This window comes from Equus caballus, chromosome 21, assembly GCF_041296265.1.
Source record: "Equus caballus isolate H_3958 breed thoroughbred chromosome 21, TB-T2T, whole genome shotgun sequence".
Classification (NCBI taxonomy): Eukaryota; Metazoa; Chordata; class Mammalia; order Perissodactyla; family Equidae; genus Equus; species Equus caballus.
In genome coordinates this window covers 23799827-23820853 of record NC_091704.1, presented here as the reverse complement: position 1 = coordinate 23820853, position 21027 = coordinate 23799827, and the positions used below count along the sequence as shown (strand labels likewise).

Here is a 21027-nt window from a genome sequence, read left to right as displayed (position 1 = left end):
TTTCTAATAATTTAGAATCATGAAATTTGCCCCCCCATATGTGTTTTGAGAGTAATACAGCTAGATCAAAATAGCCTCATCAACATATAAAACAGATATTTTAAAAAAAATTATTAGTAAGTTGTGTGTGCAACAGATTTTCCTGATCACACCAATTACCAAATATATTCATTTTCTTCATTTCTTGGTTGTTTGAAAATTTTATAACTGTATTATATGTATTGTATATTATATATTATAAACGGCAGAAATCTGTTAAAAGTATAACAGCATTTAAGGAGATATTGGCCTAGTCCTCTAAAATCATCAAGAAGAAATTATTTTTGGTGAGGAACACTGTCCCTGAACTAACATCCATGCCTGTCTTCCTCCATTTTATATGTGGGACACCTACCACTGCATGGCTCGACAAGCAGTGTGTAGGTCCGTGTCTGGGATACAAACTGGCCACCCCTGGGCTGCCAAAGCAGAGCATGAGAACTTAACCACTATGCCACCAGGCTGTCCCCAAGAAGAAATTTTTATGATAAACATGTGAAATCATTTTCTGAGGAACAGTTAGAAGTAGGGAGTTTTCTGTGCAGTCTATAGCTTGAGAACAGGGATAATACTGTGCCTGCAAATATACTCCATTCCACTGCATAATAATTGCATAATCAGGGCATATAAAAAGAAGAGGTACTGTCTTTTTTATATTCAAATGGAAAAACATTCCATTATTTGGCAGCCAGATCTCTCTCTAACTGTGAGTGAATGATAACTTTAAGAGAAATCATAGGTTTTGAGATGCAGACTGTTGAAGTGACAAATAAATTTTTAGCAGACAAACAGAAGTTTTCCCCTAGAATGGCCCTTTCTAAGATGAGCAAGTGTGATAGTAAACATTACCTCCTGGTTACATATGCATGGTTTGTCTCCCAGATAATGGTGCATGTCCATCTCCTCCCATCCATGAGTTGTACCTTACCTCTGACCCTTACTCTAATCTCTAACCCTACTTCATCTTTCATCGACACCTTTGGTCAGGAGGTAGTTGGCTCAGGAAGGAAGGAGGCTCAGGGAAGGATTAGGATCTCTCTTTCATGTATAACAATGATTTTTTTCCCTCAACTTGGAAATTTAATAGTTTATTTTTAAGAGCTTGTCAAAATTTCCCCTCATCTGGGGCTGGCCCTGTGGCCGAGTGGTTAAGTTCGCGCGCTCTGCTGCAGGCAGCCCAGTGTTTCGTTGGTTCGAATCCTGGGCGCGGACATGGCACTGCTCGTCAGACCACGCTGAGGCAGTGTCCCACATGCCACAACTAGAAGAACCCACAACGAAGAATATACAACTATGTACCGGGGGGGCTTTGGGGAGAAAAAGGAAATAATAAAATCTTTAAAAAAAAAATTTCCCCTCATCTGGAGGTTTAAGGGTGGGCAAAACAGATGAAGGGGATTAAGAGGTACACAATTCTAGTTATAAAATAAATAAGTCATGAGGATGTAATGTACAACGTAGGGAATATAGTCAGCAATATTGTAATAACTTTGTATGGTGCTAGATGGTAACTAGATTTATTGTGGTGATCATTTTGTAACGTATACAAATATTGAATCACTATGATGCACACCTGAAACTAATATGATATTGTATGTCAGTTATACTTCAAAAAAAATCCGCTCATCAAAACAGCCCCAGTAAGTAGGCAGCCCCCAATAAAATAAAAATGCTCACGTTAAAATATCGTTTTGGCCCTAGTTTATAGTAAAGTATACAAAAATAGAATCATATTGATGAAAACTAAGTACGTATGTACAGTAAATATTAACCACTTAACAAGGTGTTTTATTGCTTTCTTAGATTTTAGAAAATATTTGAGGAAATGACTTGAATGGTAAGTCTCTTAGAAAAACTAGCTCAAGAAATGGGAGCTGTTGCATTTTTTATCTTGATACATTTCTCTGTGGCAAAGTGAAATATTAGAGATTATTCTTTTTTTTTGAGGAAGGTTTGCCTGGAGGTAACATCCGCTTCCAATCCTGCTCTATTTTTGCTGAGGAAGATTGACCCTGAGCTAACATCCGTGCCCATCTTCCTCTACTTTATATGCGGGCCGCCTGCCACAGCATAGCTTGATATGCCATGTGTTGGTCTGCACCCAGGATCTGAACCCATGGACCCTGGGCTGCTGAAGTGGAGCGGGTGAACTTAACCGCTGTGCTGCTGGGCCAGCTCCCAGAGATTATTCTCTTAATAATAGAACTGCCCTCAAGTTCTGTAATCTCTTTACCTTATTCATTAACTGATAGTTTGATAGCTGGAAAACCTTAGAAACAACCAACAGATCATTAGCACAGATTTTAAAAGCATCTTCCACACCTCTGTCATAAATTGCTGATATAAGCATGAGACTTACTCTGAATGAGAATTGCCTGGCATATTCAGAAATTTGTTGAAAAAAATTATCCCATGGGCCAGAATTGAAGTATGGACACCAATTTAGGGCAGCATGAGGGCCAATGATATAATGGGTAAATTGGACTATCTACTTAAAGTTTATTTAATATAGAAATTAAAACTAACATATTTTCCTGGCCATATTCTGCTCGAATTTTTGGTTTTAAGGTAGAACCTATTTTTTCCCAGACCGTTTGTGTTCTGGAGGAGATATAAATTCTTGTAATAAATATTTGTATAGCTGCACCTGTCTGGCTTAGAACTAGCTAAGGCTGTAGGGTCCTAAGTAAGCTTTCTCTGCTCTAGTCAGGCATTATACTTTTTGCTCACCAAAAACTATGTCCTTTCCCAACTTAGTATTTTGGCTTATATTATTTCCTCGCTCAAGATACCCATTCCTCTCCACTCTACTTGACTAATGCTATCTAAATTCTCTCTATCCTTTAAGACCCAGCTGGAATGGAGGTTACCATTATCTTAAACTTGGTGTCTGTCATTCCCATTTCTGTATTTATACTTTTGCTATATATCCATGTATCAGTAAACAGTACAACAGTTGTTGTACATGCTATAAAATTTTTGCAAACTTTACTATGCTGTGTATATATTTCTGCAGCCTAGTTTTCTTGTTTAACGGTAGAATTTTTTTCTAGATACATATAGCTTTAGTTTATTAACTTTTATTGCTATATAGTATTCCATTGCATCAATGAACAAAAATTTGTCAGATCTCCTGTTGATGAACACTTGGGTTGTTTGCAGTTTTTTGCTACTACCATAACATGTTGCTAACACGAACATTCTTATGTGATAGGAAATTTCCTTTTGCACATACAAACCTGTAGTAGAACTGCAAATCCATAGATACAAGTTTTATTTTATCAAATCTTGCCAAATTGCTTTCCAAAATTGTCGTGCCTATACCTCCCATAGCAGTTTATGAGATGCTTGTTGTTGCTTCCTATCATTTTTACACTTGATATTATCAGACTTTAAAAATTTTTCCAATTTGAGGGGCGTGAAATTGTATCTTGTTTTAGTTTTAATTTTCCTGGTTTCTGGTGAAGTTGAACAGTTTTCATATGATTGTCGGTCATTTGGGTTTCCTCTTCTGGGAATTGTACTTTTGTATTTTTTGTTCATTTTTCTGTTGAATATTTGTCTTTTAGAAAATTTGTGCTGTAGAATTAATTATGGTTATTAACCATTTGCTTATATTTGTAAATTTCTTCTTCCTGCCTGTGAGTTGTCTCTTAATTTTGTTTGTATTTTCTTATTCTGAAGTTTAGAAACATATCAATATTTTAAATTTGTCGGCATTTTCTACTCTGTTTTTTGGAACAGTTTTGTGACTCAACATGTGGTCACAACCTTGGTCTTCCTAAGGTTTGCAGTTTTCTGCCTTACCTTCATAAATTCTTTGTAAATATGGTATAAATCTATAAGGGTATAAATAAATGAAGAAATAAATACTCTATACAGTTTATCGCTGGAATATACCTAAAGTTATTAATCTTTAACAATTTGTGTAAAAGAATTTCTCAGTTCAAAAATAGCTTCTAAATAGCAGCCTCCAGTGTAGCGTTTTCTCATTTTTCATTAAGTTCCTATGAAGATGTAGAATAAATTTTAAACTCACCACAAAACCAAAAAGTGAAAAACTCCTAAAACACAAAAACCAGGAGGAAGTGACCTTAATTAAGAAGTGGATTGTCCTCAACTGAGAAGAATTTCTCCACGCCAGCACCTGCATATCCCTATCCCACCGTTGCCTCTTGATACAGATTGCCTGATAAATTCAGACGAAGAGGGTGTTTTCTGCCCCTTAAGTCAATTCCCTGAGACGCTTTAGGTCCTCTGCTAACCAGCACACTGGGAAGACATCCCTCTCTACCTCTCAGACACTGCTCTGTGAGGCAGGAACTGCTGGATTTTCTTTCAATTTCTGAGTTCCCAGCAAATTCCAGGAAGACACTAGGCAGAATGTAGGGGGTTTGTGGCGGGTGCCACAGAGCATTTGGAGACCTGAGATGCGGAGAACCCTGGTGATAATACAGAGCAGCAATTGGAGCTACGGTTATTTTCATGGGTCAGTCAGTTCTTCTCTCAGGGAAACAGATAGGCAATAAAGGATAGTGCAAGGTGCTCCCTCTGAAGAACAGAGTAGAAGGTCATGAAGGCCTGTTAGAGACAGGGAAACCGGACTGAGTACTTTGTGTGTCAGTAAGCTCTGCTACTGTAGGGCTGAGCAGGTGGGCAGAAAAGTGACCTTGGGTAATTTCCTCACCTGTCTATTTAATATTAAGTCTGGGAAGATCTCCTCATGTTTGAAATGTATAGGAAGAAAAAAAAATAAAGCAACCTAAAAGGAAACCTCTGAAGTTCTGTGGAACAAAGGAAGATTTATTATTGAAAGGAATTGTAATATAACATTAATTTGAGACTTGATAGGTAGTAATCACATGAATACTGTGTTTTATATCCACAGTGCTCAATTTGTGCCTTAGGGATTCTGAAAATAGTGAAATATTTAACCCCGTCATTGCTTTTGTCAGTTGATATTTTGGGATTCCTTATAAGATTTTGTGTGAGGGGGGAAATGTGCAACTGCTGCTTTTTAAAATAGTGTTATTCTCAAAAAACTGAACTTTAAAGAAATTTTACAAATTGAATCAGTTACGTTAATGATCTTACTAATCACCATTAAAAGTTTTGTTCTGAAACTGGATGTTGGATTTACTGAAAGTCATGAGTAACTGTTCAGAATGTAGGATAAGTTAGTGTGTTGGGTATCTGGAAACATTTAAAGAAGGCAAGCTAAACCCTGCATACTTGAGGAGTCTCCAAGTGCTTCACTGAATGAGAAGACAGAAGAAACAACGTGTAGTGTGGCTGTTTTAGGATTATAAGCAAAATCCTCACCTTAGGACACCTTTTAAGAGCATCACTGGATTTGAGGCAGATCCGTGCTGAAGGACTGTATAGAACAGCTGTGTGCAGAAGTATTTGCTACCAGACAGTGGTGAACTTATAAGAACAAGAGAATAAATGATAGAAAATCGGGTATGCTGTGATGTGGATTGCATAATTCCAAAGAAAGAGGAGAAAGTACACAAAGGCAAAGTGAATGTTAATAAGTGAAAAAGTACCAGTATCCATATGGTAAGATTGGAGTGTGGTCTCAGAGTTTTTGTGGACTCTGTAACTTATTGGGCTCTATTTTATTTTTAGAATGGCTAAAGGAGAGTACTTCTGATCACCCAAAAGCTGATCAAGACTGGATGTAGGGCCAGCCCTGGGGGCCTAGTGGTTAAGTTTGGCGTGCTCCACTTCTGCAGCTTGGGTTCAGTTCCCGGGCATGGACCTACACCACTCATCTGTCACTGGCCATGCTGTAATGGTGGCTCATATACAAAATAGAGGGAAGATTGGCAACAGATGTTAGCTCAGGGTGAATCTTCCTCAGCAAAAAAAAAAATGAGACTGAATGTGGATCTTGAAGCTTGGAGCTAGTTACTGCTTCCATTTCTTACCTTCTACTTTTCTTACTATTTCAGCCAAGATGCCAGCAGCGAGGGGAAGACAGCCAATGATATTTGTTGTCTCCTCTGTTCCAGTAAATGACTAAATAGCACTTTTCTCCATCCCAACTTTGAACTATCTGTAAGGACTTCAATCTGCCTCACTTCTCTTGTTCTTAGAAATCTCAAGACTCTGGGAAATAAGAACTTCCTCCTCACAAAATGGTGGGAATAGTTTGGGAAGTTTCTTAACTTTTCTAGGCCTCAGTTTCATCATCTATAAAATGAAGTTAACAATCCCTACCTCTTAGGAATGTGCTGATGATTAAAGGAGCTATTGCCACTTAAGTACTATGCTAAAAAATATTAGCTGATATTTAAGATACCAACTCCTTCATGTTTCATATGTAGAGATTTTCATTTAAAACATGTGAAGAATCTACCACTTTCTGGCGCATTGCTAATTAAAAAGAGAAAAAGTACTATTTTCTGATGGATAGCTTCATAAAAAAGAATGTAAATAATTTGAATACTTCCAGTAACATATAGTCATCAAACTACATATGATGTCATGAAACTCAGGTCATGTTCTAAAATGGAGTCTCTAAAAAGTCAGTCTCTATAATAGCTTTATGGCCTGAGAGCAACTTCCTTTGGTGGTATTTGCTAAATTTACCCTGGTGATGTGAATAAGTTGTGTCCTGAATTTAAGCAAAGTAAGGAAAGAATGACGTTTTTTGTCTTGCCTATGCCTGCTTGCTTATTCACTCATTTGTTTGGCTAATAAGTGCCCAACACTGTGCTAGCGATACAGTAGATTAACTGTTAAGGGGTGTGCAACTCAGGAAGGAACACAGACGTGGAACAAGTAATTAAAAGTGTGACGAATTTTCTGAAGGAGAACTAGAAAGGCCTTTGGAGGAAAATAATAGGTTAAGGGAGACCCCACTCCGTCCCCCAGAAAGGGGCATTTAAGCTGAGACTTGAAGGATATGGCAATACTACCTGGAACCTAGAGGCAAGCTTTCCAGGGATCCCAGGATAGGAGCAGGAGGAGCGAGCCAGTGGAGTGGAGAAGCTGAAAGAAGGCTAGACCGCTGGACTGTAGAGCAGACTGGGGCAGAGCAGGGGCAGCAGCCTGGTCAGCAGAGCACTAGGAAGCCCCTGAAGGGAACAGGAGAATAATGATGTATTTTGCATTTTCAACAAGGACTCCACCTTTGTTACCAACCACAAACACAGGTTCTCTTTACCGATCGCACAAGAGCGGCCAAAGTGAAAACTGGAATGCCAGACTTACAGCAAAGAAGGGGGTTTATTTGCAGCTGGGAGACGAGAGTAGGCCGTCAAATTCATCTCCTCAAAAGATGGGAGCTAAGGGTTTTTAAAGCTTGTGAGGAATGTGGCTGCTTGTGGGGAGGGGCAGCGTGTGGCCTTGCTGGTTGGTGCTTTCCCAGGAGCCTGTGTTTGGCCTGCTGCTTTCAAGGACGGAGATGGTGAGATAAGGGAATCCACAAGTGAATGTTCTTGGTTGTTTGCCTCCTTGATGGATGGTGGATTCTGGTGCCAGGAAGCAGAGGAGTTGGGGTCTGGGGAGCTTCAGCTTCTTGTTATTTTCTGGGTATCAATTTTCCTGTAATAAACTTCAAGGATACAAAGGTTAAAGAAACCAATATTTATATATAAATGTGACTTAGAGAGGCAGGGAAAGGGGGTAGGTGATTTTGGTTTTAACCCCATATGTACTGGCTTTCATGTAGTGGAACTGCTATCAGGGCTAGCATTACTTTCAGTGTGGAGAATAAAATGCTTCATATTTTCATAAAGTAAAATCTTGGTGACTAGCAGTGCAATTTCTGGCCCAGAATTTTTGAGGTCACACATTTACTTATTGGTTATAGAGTATTTGGGATGAAATGTCTTCCTCTCCCCATATTTCGTCCTTGGTCTGTTAAAAAGAGAGATTCTGTCCTATTCTACCTTTTTGAAAGAGCTGGCAAGGAAGCTTTGCCCTCAATCCACCTTAATCCTCTTTCCTCCCCTGTAAACCCTTCCCTTCAACACTTTGAATCAGTTTTCAGAACAAACTGTGAGAGTCATGACTATAACTCTGTTACATTGCCAAATAACAGGAATTAGAAGTTTTTCTTGCAGTGGTCAACAGAAAGGGAGGCTTCTGGTTATGATAACCTGAAAACCTATGCTACAAGTACCTAGAACTTCTCTAGAAATATTTGATTATGTGCTGTGTAGTTGCACAGATGACTTTGTAGCAAAATAAAAGAAAGCCCAGGAGCCAAAAAGGACATGGTGGGGAGAGCTTGTGTTGGTTTATAACTTTGAGAGCTTCCCAGGTGAAATCTGAAACCAGCCCCTGTACATGGAGGGCAAGGATTGCCCTCCTTGGTAGGTGGCAGGTTTAAGAAGCAAGAGAACTTACATGGGGCTTCTTTTGGGTGCCCACAAGACGAATAGATCTCCACACCCGCCCACCAAATCCTAAGGTTTTACACAGAACTTTAACTGGGTTCAGTCACATATACCATCCAGATGGTCTTGCAACACGTTGCTCGCGCAGGGCTGCGTCCTTGAAAGAGGTGGGAAGAGTGTACATTCCAAGCACAGGGAAGGGGGTGAGGAATCTCCCATTGCCCAGTTCCAGTTCTCAGGTCAACTGGTGATCACATCCTCTCAATTACCCCCTCCAACATTTCACCCCTTATAACTGACTTTTGAAATTTTGTATGCCCCCCTTTTGCAATGTGCTGTGAGCAATCAGCAAGAGGTTTCACTGGCATGGATGTGGCTTGTTTGGTGGCATCTGGCTGCCCTGGAGGCAGATACCACAGCAGCAATAGAGGCACATGCAAAAGAAAACACAGATCAGATAATTCCCAAAATAAGTAATAGGTTTTCCACCAAGAGCCCCATGATCTGAACCATTGATTTATTAAGTTCCCTAGGCTGCGGGTTGGATCACTCAGGGTGTTCGCTTGCAGCCTCATGTGATTTAATAAAGATGATACATTAGCAGACGCATCGGGTGTGAACATACAGCACTCTGGAAAATGGCATGGGTCCTTCCACCTTACAAGGCAGTAATGTCCAAGGCCATTCTATTTTGGAGGACAGCTTTTTTCATTAGAGACCTTTCACTGTTCAGTAAGGGCAGGCTTTTGTTGGCTATCATTTAAGGCTTGCTGGGTGAATTGAGTTAGGGCTTCTATATGTGCTATAATATCCTCCAGGCCTATGGAGGGAACAAAGACAAATAATCATACCAGTGGAAAACAGAATGTGCCTATCTGGCCTTGAGGAGAGGGAGGTTGGCAGCTTTAGGAATTTGACCTGGTTGTGTATACCATGTATGTTGGCAGCACTGCCAGGCAGGCGGAGATGGACTAGGGGTGGCATATGCCAGACCAGAACCCATACCTCCTCCCGTCTTTCAGTGGTGCATTTTTCATTCCAGGTATAGTTGTGTTTCAACAGGTCCAGCTTACAGCAGGACAGTGAGATTCAAATGGAGATTGAATAGCTCCCTCTCACCCAATGGTGTGAAGTAACTCACTCATCTCAGCAGGATATCCCATTGCAAAATCCAGGAGATAATTTTTTCCCCAGGCATGATGAGGCTTGGTATTCTCAGCAACATAGCATGTTGATCCATGATGATAAGACAGTGTTTCCCATGACTTCCATACCTTTATGGTATTGGGTGTCTCAGTAGGGGTCCCCAGTCAGGCGTATGGGGCAATAGGCCCTACTGGTTGATCATTTAAATGTACTAAAGCCTGGGACAGTACTTTAGTCCAGGAAGTTTTACCTGTTGGTAATTTAATCTGTTGCTTTAATATTCTATTTATCCTTCCCATTAACTTTGCTGCTTGTAGATTATAGGGGAGATGTCATGTTCTTTTGCCCAGTCTTGCATATCATGACCTTTGAAATGTGAATGCTATCACTTTGGCAACAAGGATATCTGTACTTTATACTCAGCTTCTTTAATCCCTTAATGGTGGCAGCATGGTTTGCTCTGCAACAGGAAAAAGCCAGGTGCAACGTCCACAGAAACCAAGGCATATTTAGAATCCTCACTCGGAGGAGGGGGCCAATATAATCAATTTACCAGTCACTTACCATTTGGGAACTCCAGTGAATGACTCCAGACTTCTTTGATAGTTGCCTCGGTGTTGTTTAGAACACACAGGATGTGCTCTTCTTGCATTAACCAAGTCACTGTATTTCAAGAGCAATCCGGCATCTTTGGCAATACACCATCCCACCTGGATGCTGCAGTGGCTGCTCTTATTAAGCATTCATTCTGCTGCATGGGTCAGTTGCTAGGGCTCGTGACGCAACTACAGCATCAGCTTCCTGATTGCCAGGGAGTGTTAATGCCTTATGAGTTGGGACATCGAAAATAATGGGGATTGCCTCAGGCTCTTGTAGGTGAACCCAAATGTCTTTCTGTGTATCCTGATCCCACAAAGGCTTATTCATGATCGTCCATCCATCGGCTTCCCCTTCTCCAAGCCATAGGGTTAATACCTTTAGAAGAGCCCAGCTCTCAGTGCAAAGGGTTAATGGGCTCAGGAATGATCACCAGCCAAACCACTCTGCATTTAGCCCACTGGCTGCTGCAGTTTGTTTCTGTTTCCTTCTGTATACCAGACATCACTGGGAATTTCTTTTATTCCTTCTCTACAGACTACAGGGGCCACTACAGGAATAGGGATGGGGGCATTTGGAGGAACTGGACACTCTACACGGCTTAGAAGCACCTGCATTTCTAGAGACAGTGGGCTGGCGGACAGGGTGCCCCTCTGCTGCAAATAGGCATGCCACTTAGTCAAAGTGGGGGTTTGTGCCATGGCAGTGGTGGGTTGATGGAACATATTCTTAACCCACTCCTTGATAGGAAAAGGAAGTTCTTACCATGATATGCTGTTCCTTCGTGAGAGGCTCTACCTAGAGGAGCACTGTGTACACTGCTAGCAGCTGTTGATCTCTGGGGGCATATCAGGTTTTTGCCCCCTTGTACTCTCTGGGACCAAAATCCTAGGGGTATTCTCTCCTTTTGTTGTCTCTGCCACGGTGCTCAACCCATACCTTCTAGAGTCACAGACACATCTAACTGAAATCATAGCCCTGCTTGGGAGAGGCCCGAACTTTAATTTGTTTCACTAGAATTTTTGCCCTCTGACAGCTGGCTTGCTGCTCTGATCCCCAGTCCCATATATACTCTATCTTTACCAGGTGGTATAAGGGACAGAAGTGCTGTTAGGTGGAGAATAAGTCTTTCAAAAACCTCAAAATCCCTGCAAAGGCTTGCGTCTCTTCCATATTCTTAGGAGTTGGATAGGCTTGCATTTTATCAGTCATAGCTTCTGGGACAGTGCACATCTTACCCAACCAAAGGACTCCCCAAAACGTTATGGCGGTGCCTGAGCCTTGAATTTTCTGCAGGTTCACTGCCCATCCTCTCCCTCATAGACGTTCCAGCAAAGTCTGCAGAGTGTCCTGCAACAGAGGCAAGTCTTCACGTGTTAACATTATATCATCAATGTAATGGGTCCATTTTACTGATATGGGGAAGAAAAACGGAGACAGATTTCGGGTTACCATCCTATGACTATTGTGAGGCTGTGCAGGCAGCCATGGGGAATCATGTGAAAGGTCCATTGTTGCCCCTCCCACTTGAGGGTAAATTGATCTGACTTATCAGAAACCTTGTTTTTGTCTTGTTAGAATCTTTAGCATGAATCTCTTTGAAGATGACGCACTTTCGCAGGAACACTTATATTAACAACATATATTGGGGCCGGCCCTGTGGTGTAGAGGTTAAGTTCAGCATGCTGTGCTTCAGGGGCCTGGGTTCGCAGGTTCAGATCCTGGACATGAACCTATACTACTCATCAGCCATGCTGTGGCAGCAACCCACATATAAAGTGGAGGATGATTGGCATAGATGTTCACTCAGGGCTAATCTTCCTCAGCAAAACAAACAAACCAACAAAAACAAACAAAAATAAAAACCAACCAAACAAAAACACATATATTAATATAAAATAACCTGAAGTAAATTTAGTGTCACTTTATTTGGCAATGCTTCCCATGTAATTTAATGTATCAGATAAACCTAATTAGTTTAATATCTCTTTTTTCTAAGAAGAGAAAACACATCTTTCAAGATGTTCTAGAGGCCCTCTGGAAAATCCCAAAGTTAGTTCAAGGTCAACAAGATTTCATTTAGAATTTGATTTTGGGGAGGTTTGTCAAAAATATCAGAAGGTTGAAAACACTTGTTTAAATAGGATCAGAGGTCACTGTGAAACAATATTTAGTTATTCATTTAACCAAAATGACAATTAAAAACTTCAGAGGCAAATACAGGAAGTTACATAGTTGTAAAAAAAACCTTAGCTCTATTAATGGAGAAGACTCAGTTTTCTTAAGTAATCAAAGACCTGATAAAGACAACATGAAGCTCAAGAAATTACTTTGATAAAACAAAGAGTCTTTGTTATCTAGGCAGATTACTTAAAAGGTCAAGAAAAACCTTTCACAATCTTATCAAGAACAGACCAATAATAAATAGAGTTATTGTGGTGATCATTTCACAGTGTATACAAATATCGAATCATTGTGTTGTACACCTGAAACTAATATAATGTTGTATGTTAATATACTTCAGTACAAAAAAGTGGAAAAAAAAAGAACAGACCAATACTTCCAGAAAACTTTCTTTTTATCAGATGAAAGAAAATTCAGTTTCAGTGTTACATAAGTACATTATTGATATTAAAGCTGATTTTTTCTTTAAGCCAGTTGAATGTAGTTTTTTTATAAAATAATTTTCACAGTACCCTCTGGAAGGAGAAAAACTTCACATATGCCTAATATCCATAGACAGACATGCAGACAGACACAACAGAGACCCCTTAACTTTCATTCCAAAACTTTAGCTGTACTTCAGGTAGCCATTCAGGTGGCAAAAAGGTTTTTACTAATATTTATGGAGAAAAGTTTTAAGATTTGTATTTCCCCATGATGAATAATTATGGAGGATTTTGGGCAAGGAGGTTGTGTAGCAGTCTGTATTTTGAAAAGCCTCTTTTCCCTTTTTTTTCCTTCAGTCTCTGTTTTGATTACCTCCTCGGGTGTTAACGTTTCAAAGATATGATAGGATTTATAACTGCAATGGACAAAGACAGAATGCAAGTTTTCTCCTAGGAGTTTTAGGGTGTATAGTTCTGTTATCAGCAGTTTAGGGTAGTTGCTATTTAAAATTTTCCTTTGCATTAGGCGTCCGATGACATGGGACACTCTGTTTTATTGTCAATCATCGTGACACCCTCCCCTTTGCTCTCTTCACTTTCCCAGGGATTCTGCCTCTTAGCATCCTAATAAGGCTTTGTCACAAGTGCTGGCAACTTAACCTACAGCAGCTTGTGCCCTCCTAGTTTTGCAAAATGGCGTGCTAAGGTCTCTAACTTCTTATTCTGCTCTTCTACCTTGTCTCTCAGCCCCGAAGCTTAAGAGAGTAGTGGACAACTCATGTGTCCTTCTCTAATTTCAGCTCTTCCCTCAACTTTCTAACTTAAGTTTTAGCCTCTAGTTGGGCATCAGTGGCTAGCCAAACTGCCCACAGTGGAGGCATGCTCACTGCGGCAGCCATTAGTTTCTCCTCTTTGCCACAGTATGCTACGTGCAGTTTCTCAAACAAATACATAAAAACAGCTGGCATTTTTGGGACATCCCTGTACTCATGTGGCAGTCCACAGGCATCTAACATACAAGCTACACTTCTCAACACAGAGGTTGATGGCCAGCTTGGCGTTTCCCCTGTAGATGCCTCTTTCCCATGGCCTATTTCTTCTGTCTCCTGGCTGGCTCACGAATTGTTGGTTCATAACCTTGGGAGCTTCCAGAATGAAATGTGAAACCAGCCCCCATACACAAAGGGCAAGAAAAGACTGAAGAAAGAGGCAGACCCCTCCAGATGGTAGGTGGCAGTTTTAATAAGCAAAGAAGCTTTCCTATGAGGCTTGTCTTGAGCAGCCACAAGATGAGTAGCTCTCCATACCTGGCCGCCAAATCTTAAAAAGTTTATACAGAACCCAGCAGTCACATAAACCATCCAGATGGTTTATGTCCAGCTCTCAACAACACATTGCTGTCTCAGGGCTGTGTCCTTGAAAATGGCACCCACTGTGGGAACAGGGGGAGAGTGTACATTCCAAGCACAGAGGAGTGGGTGAGGAGCCTCTAGTTGCCCAGGTCCAGTTCTCAGGTCAACTGGTGGTCACGTTCTCTGCATTACCTCCAACAGCTTGGCAAGTAGACACATGACATAAGAACTATCTTTGGTGTTAGGGTAAGGTTGCTAGGCTCACTAATCTAGAGACTTAGGTTTTAATACAGTCATATGGAAGACCAAGGCCTTGGGTACCCATGAGGAAGGAAGTTCAGAACTGACTCCTCCATGTAAAGCCAGGACTTGCTAAGGGCAATGTTCTCAGTAGGACAGTAGATTAGAAAAAACAGTCTACTGATACAGAGAGATTATAAGGAAGTCTGTATTGACCTAGTCTCTGAGTAGAAGGTGGAGAAGAGTCTCATCTGAAAATTCTGTTTATTAAGTTTTAAAGAAAAACTTAGGAAAATTTTCACACATACACAAAAATAGAATGGTATAATGAATCCTCATGTGTCAATCAGCCAGCTTTAATAGTTACTATTATTCTTCCATTCATGTTTCCTTTTTCTATATTATATACTTTGTTTCTATATTATGTAATTTTGCCTGCAAATGTCCCAAATTTCAATATTTATCTCTAGCCTAAGGACCTTTAAAAAACATAACAACAGCATTATATATCACATCTACAAAATTAAGTGTTTAATATCAACTAATGCCTAGTTCATGTATAATTTTCCCCAATTGTCTCAGAAATGTAGTTTTAGAGTTGATTTGTTTGAATCAAGAATCAAACAAGGTCTACATATTGCATTTAATTGATATCTTAAATCTCTTAATTTTCTCCTCCCTCTTTAAGAATTTATTTATTTGTTGAAAAAATCAGGTCATTTGTCCTGTAGAATTTCCTACATTCTCTCTGGCTAGTGTATCCTCATGGTGTCATTTAACATGTTTCTCTGTTCTTCATATAGTAAATAAAAAGTGGTTCTTAAATTTAGATGTTTGATTTGGTTCAGGTTAATTTTTATTTATTTATTTTTTTGAGGAAGATTAGCCCTGAGCTAACATCTGCCGCCAATCCTCCTCTTTTTGCTGAGGAAGACTGGCCCTGAGCTCATCTTCCTCTACTTTATATGTGGGACGCCTACCACAGCATGACTTGACAAGTGGTGCCATGTCCGACCTGGGATCCGAACCGGTAAACCCCGGGCTGCCAAAGCGGAAGGTGCAAACTTAACTACTGTGCCACTGTGCCGGCCCCTAATTTTTTTTTTTAGAGAAGACTTCATAGATGGTGCTGAGTACTTCCAATTGCATCACATCAGTAGGCACATGATATTTGATTGTTATGGGCTAAATGTGTCCCCCCAAATTCGTATGTTGAAGAGCTAATTCCCAGTATCTCAGAATATGACTGTATTTGGAGATAAGGCTTTTAAAGAGATGATTAAATTAAAATGTGGCTGTTTGGGTGGGCCCTAAGTCAGTCTGACTGGTGTCCTTGTAAGTAGAGGAAATTTGGATTCACAAAGAGACACCATATGTGTACCTACAGAGGGAGGACCATGTGAGGCACATGAGAAGGCTTCTAAAACCCAAGGAGAGGGGCCTCTGCAAAAACCAACCTTGACGGCCCCTTGGTCCTAAGATCCTTCTAGCCTCCAGAACTGTGAGAAAATAAATTTTTGTTGTTAAAGCCACCCAGACTGTGGTCCTTTGTTATGGTAGCCTTAGCAAACTAATACGGACTTGAGACACTTGTTACGCCCTTTCTCTGGAAGCTTACAATTTAGAGGACGATACAAATGTGCACGTTAGTATGATACCTGGTGATGCAGTGATGTAAGTACTAAACGGAGGCTTAGGTAACATGAACTATTCAAAGGTAAATGCTGTTCAGGAAAGACAGAGCAAACAATAAAAGTGCCAGGAGCTTTAAACTCTTTTTTGGGGAAGATGATGCGATAAATAAGTAAAATAAACAAGGCCACATCTCTTGGCTTCCAGGTCAGTGCTTTATCTACGAGAAGATACCCACTTTTTTTTGTCTCCATTATCTAGCAATCTTCTACAGTAACCTAGGTATAGCTGCCTCTGTATCCAACAAAAAGCCTCTCTGGGTAACTACTCCTTTTGTCCATGAGAAACAAAGGATTTCGAAGCCAGGTCAGTCTGCTTATCTTTGCTGCCATTTTCTCATCAGAATCCTTTCTTGATTATTGATTATTGAATTCTATCTTGATTATGATTCAAAAAGAATATAAAAGCATATAAAAAAAGCATAGCAAGTTAGATAACTACTTATCGTCAACCTTTTGGTTAAGACCATGCTTCATATCATATTAATATATTTCACATAAAGAAAATATATTTTAGCCCTTTACCCTTATAAGAAATCAGCCTGAGAAGCATTTGGGGAAAGAAGGTTCCGTTTCACCTCAGGATCAGTTCTTTACTTAGATGTTTCCTTCTGAGAACCCTGACAGTTTTGCCTACTCTCTTCTACCCAGCTGGCTTAGAATCCCACTCACCCTTTCATATACTTTCACAATACACATGTTTGCTATTCTTCGTGTTCCCTGTTAAAATAATAGGTTCTTAGCAAATATTTATTGAAGGAATGAATATCTGTAGCCCAAAACACAATTTAAAATTAACTTCAAAAAAATCACCTGACTTTTCCTTCTGCTACTGTCTCTTCTTGGTCCAATCAGAACATCATTGGCACTTTTACTTAAAATATATTTAGATGTATCCTAGATTGCTCAAAACTCTCCAGAAGTGACTAAACCTATTCCTTGGAACAAAAACTTAACATGCACTCATCATATGGTGATTAATAATATTTACATATGAATGTAAATATACGCACACCATTTTGAAAAGTACATTTCAGCTTTCCTCACAACTTATCAATTCTGTATGTAATTTCTATCTTTTTTTATATTTCTCCCTAAGAAAGTAGTGTGTGAGAGGTTAATACATGGGTCCTACAAACTATTACTTTCATTCACTTTTAGAATTCATTCCTTCTTTTACCAAAGAGTGTTAGCAGTTAAAATAGGCAAAATTAATCAAAATAAAGAAGTTACAAAATGTCTGCATTTCTTTAGTGATTTTTTTTTTTACAATTCTCAAAGGTATCACTTAGATTAAAAGACCGCAGTAAACGTTCAGGACTGTCTGAGGTATGCTTGTGAGAGAAGGAAGGAAAAAGGAGAAATTTAAAAGTTATAAATAAATGCATTCAACTTCGATTGTAGTGTGTAGCTTAAGAAGCTATGGCAGAAGGTAGGAAGTACCTGGGAGCTACTGCAGCATCAAATTCATATTACCTTTTCTCCTTACTGTTGAATATGCATCATGTCATTCCTAGGAGTGTATCAAGCCCACGGGAGATGAAGAGAAGTAGAGGGAAGTTGGGTGAGAGGTGACTAGATGGTGATAAGGTAGTTTGAACTATTGAATACCTTAGTGTGCTTATAAAATATGTAGATTTCTACCCTAAAAACATTGAATTAGAATCTCTGAGGATGTGGCTTTCTGACCTATATTTAAATAAACTCCCCAGGTGCTTCGTATCCCACACATTTGAGGAGATGACTTTGACCTGAGATCTGAATGATGAGAAGGGAGCCAACCATGCAAAGACCTGGGCAAGAAGGTCTAGTGCTGTCCAGTTGGAGTATAATACAAGTCATATATGTAATTTTTAAAGATTATAGTAGCCACATTAAAAAAGTAAAAAGAAACAAGTGAAATTAATTTTTACAGTTAACAGTATATTAAAAATATGTCAACATGAAATTAATATAAAAACCATTGAAGATACTTAACATTCTTTTTTTTCTATTAAGTATTCAAAATCCAGTGTGCATTTTATACTTACTGCACATCTCAGTTCAGATAAGCCACATTTCAAGTGCTCGATAATATCTGACTGGTGGCTGCCTTATAGGGTAGCACAAATCTAGATAGAGCAAGCAGCCAGTACAAAGGCCCTGATGGAGATTCATGTAGAGATGTGCATTTGACATCAAGAAGTTGAAAATATTGGTCTTGAACTTTGGAAAAAGATCAAAACTAGATATAGAGATTAAAAAAAATCATTGATATGGAAGACTTGTCACACAGGGTGTGAATTTCAGTGAAGACTTCTTGGACTCACCTACAGGGATTTTTCTAACCACATACTCGCACCCAAAAGGTCAGGGAAGAATCTTGGCAGGGTGAGAGGTGAGGCAGGAGAGACAGGGAGAGTGTATGTGTATCTCAGGGAGGGGGAGAACATAGGCAGATATGGAGTTTCTCCATCGTTGGTTCTGATATGATCCCTCCCTGCAGTCCCCACTCCTGGCTGAGAACCACTGGTGGTTAAAAGGGAAATGAGGATCAAAGATGCTAAGAAAGATATAGAGAGAGAAAAGTCGTGCTAAAGAAGTAAAGGAGGGAGATTCAACAATCCATCAAGCAGGAGGAGGTCAGGACATGTGCAAATTAAGATATTATTGATGATGACTGAGGACAAAGTTTAAATAGAGTGGTCAGCTGGGCTAAGATGGGTTCTGAAGATGTCAGTGGAGACAGAACTGCTGCCTAAGTTACCTGAAGGTCCCAGCTAGATTGGCTACCAAAAGGTCATGCTGTGCCCTGCCAGCCAGAGTTCCTTAAATTCTTCCTTTAAATTTGGGTTAAGGTCCATCTGTGTTCCCTCTTTTATAGTTCTTACAGCTGTTGCATTTTCATTAATTGTTTGTGTAGTATATCTCTGTCCTCAACCTGACCACACTATAGAGCCACCAGGGGAGCTTTTTAAAAGTACACGTTCCTGACTCCCTCTCCATCTCAGAATAAGTTGAAATTTCTAGGAGTGGGGCCTAGGCATCACTATTTTTTAAAGCTTCCCAAGTGATTCTAATGATCTAGGGTAGAAAATTATTGATCCATAGCATAGTGAGCACCTCTATGACAGAAAATGATTTACTCATTTTTGTGCCCCCAGAGTTTGACTCATTATGTAGCATATGGTTAGTTCTTAGTAAATGTTTATTGAATGAATGAAAAATGAAGAAGCTAAAAAATGAGAATTGTGGCAAGGGGACTAGGCAGGTCCTTGTGGGTGGCTTAATAAATTAACATTTCCTTTCTTTATAATGAATAGTTACCAGGCAAGTTATTAAATACACTGCACCTATTTCAGAATCCTTACTATTAGTGTAAAACTGTTTCCCCAAATTGGTCCAAATCACAGTATTGACATAAAATCTCAGATGTAAAAATAGACTACAGAATTGGTAGGGCTATTCTCTAACTGTCTGTTTGACTGCACATACCAACAAGATGTGGTATAGTTAACTGTTTCACTGAGTACAGTATGCAAGAGAAATTACTGCATTTGGGATAAAGGATTTTTGTTGCCAATTTAAAGTAAGTACTTTCAGTTTTCACAGAATTAACTACAACTCAATAAATCCTATTGTGTTTAAAATTTAATGCTGTGGCTATTCAAAACTTCCTATTTACACAGATATTTATAGTTCTTTCTTATGACTCTTAAAGCCATTGAAGTAACTATAATTGACCCTTCAGCAGTTGCCTTTTGCCACTTTTATATGAGAAAAATGGAAAGAAATAGGCATAAAATGTTCTGCAAAAATAAAATAAGCTGGTAGTCACTAACATAATGCATCATCATCGTAATTAAGTGGAATTTTCAATCCCAGACGTATTTTATAGGCTGCCCTTAGCCTGAGATCTGATAACTAGTAGGTACCTCAAATAATGATAATTCTCTTCCTTCTGCTCCACATGTAGCTAATGCTGTGCTAAGGGTTTAGAAAATTGAGTTAATCTGACACAGTTTAATATTCTAAAAATGCATTAATTTTCCCACAGATGAAAAGAAGTGAAGAATTGGTAACTAAAAATTATAATCAAGAAGACATAAGTATTCTTCGTTGTTGGAAATGTAGAAAATGTGTAGCAAGTTCCGATTGTTTCATGAAATATCTTGAGAATCAAGTGGTTAAGGTGAGTACTGCTAACTCCAGTCTTCAATTTCCTAGCATAAGAATGCTGCAGGCACCCCCACGTGTGCACACATATCCCTCCACACCTGACTTAGCTTTTCCCTTATTTTATCTGACCCACTGAAAACAATTCAAAGTGGTATTCAAAAGGCATCCCACCTTTCACAGTTACAATTAATTTTACCTTCAGCTGCTAACATTAACATGACCTTAAAGTTCCAAGGGCTAGATTGGTCATAAGTTGAAGTCCATGTTTTTTTAATCCCCACCATGAGTGAACCTTAGGCATCATCACATAATTAAATTCAAGGTCCTATTAAGAATTAAGAAATTCAATATCCTATTATATATTTTTTTAGTATTCAATATGGGCCTAGGAAAGAAAGTTCATGTATAGTTTAAAAAGTCAATAGGAAAACCTGAAAAATACGTAAAAACATTTAATTGATTGTCTTGGTAAAAATAAATGTTTTTATTTATTTATTTTTTTTTTGAGGAAGATTAGCCCTGAGCTAACTACTGCCAGTCCTCCTCTTTTTGCTGAGGAAGCCTGGCCCAGAGCTAACATCCGTGCCCATCTTTCTTTGCTGTATATGTGGGATGCCTACCACAGCATGGCGTGCCAAGCAGTGCCATGTCCGCACCCGGGATCCTAACTGGCGAACCCCGGGCCGCCGAGAAGCGGAATGTGCGAACTTAGCCGCTGCGCCACCAAGCCAGCCCCAAAATAAATGTTTTTAAAACGACAAAAATAGAATTCCTAAACTTCTCTAGCAGCAATATGAAAGAGGCAATTTCAAAGAGTTGCAAACTAAGTAGTAATTCATAGACT

At 39.4% G+C, this 21027-nt stretch overlaps 1 protein-coding gene across 28 annotated transcripts in view; it reads left to right on the top strand.

Moving 5' to 3' along the window:
- The window catches only part of RNF180 (ring finger protein 180), a 276935-nt gene that overhangs the window by 74604 nt on the left and 181304 nt on the right, over window positions 1–21027 (top strand). For 26 of the 28 annotated variants that reach the window (XM_070246212.1, XM_070246221.1, XM_014734852.3 and 23 more), the window contains one exon: window positions 20062–20196. The exons of the other annotated variants lie outside the window; for them this stretch is intronic. In XM_070246212.1, the coding sequence (XP_070102313.1) occupies window positions 20062–20196 (135 nt within the window). The remainder of the gene's footprint in view (window positions 1–20061; window positions 20197–21027) is intronic. 28 annotated transcript variants of the gene reach the window in all.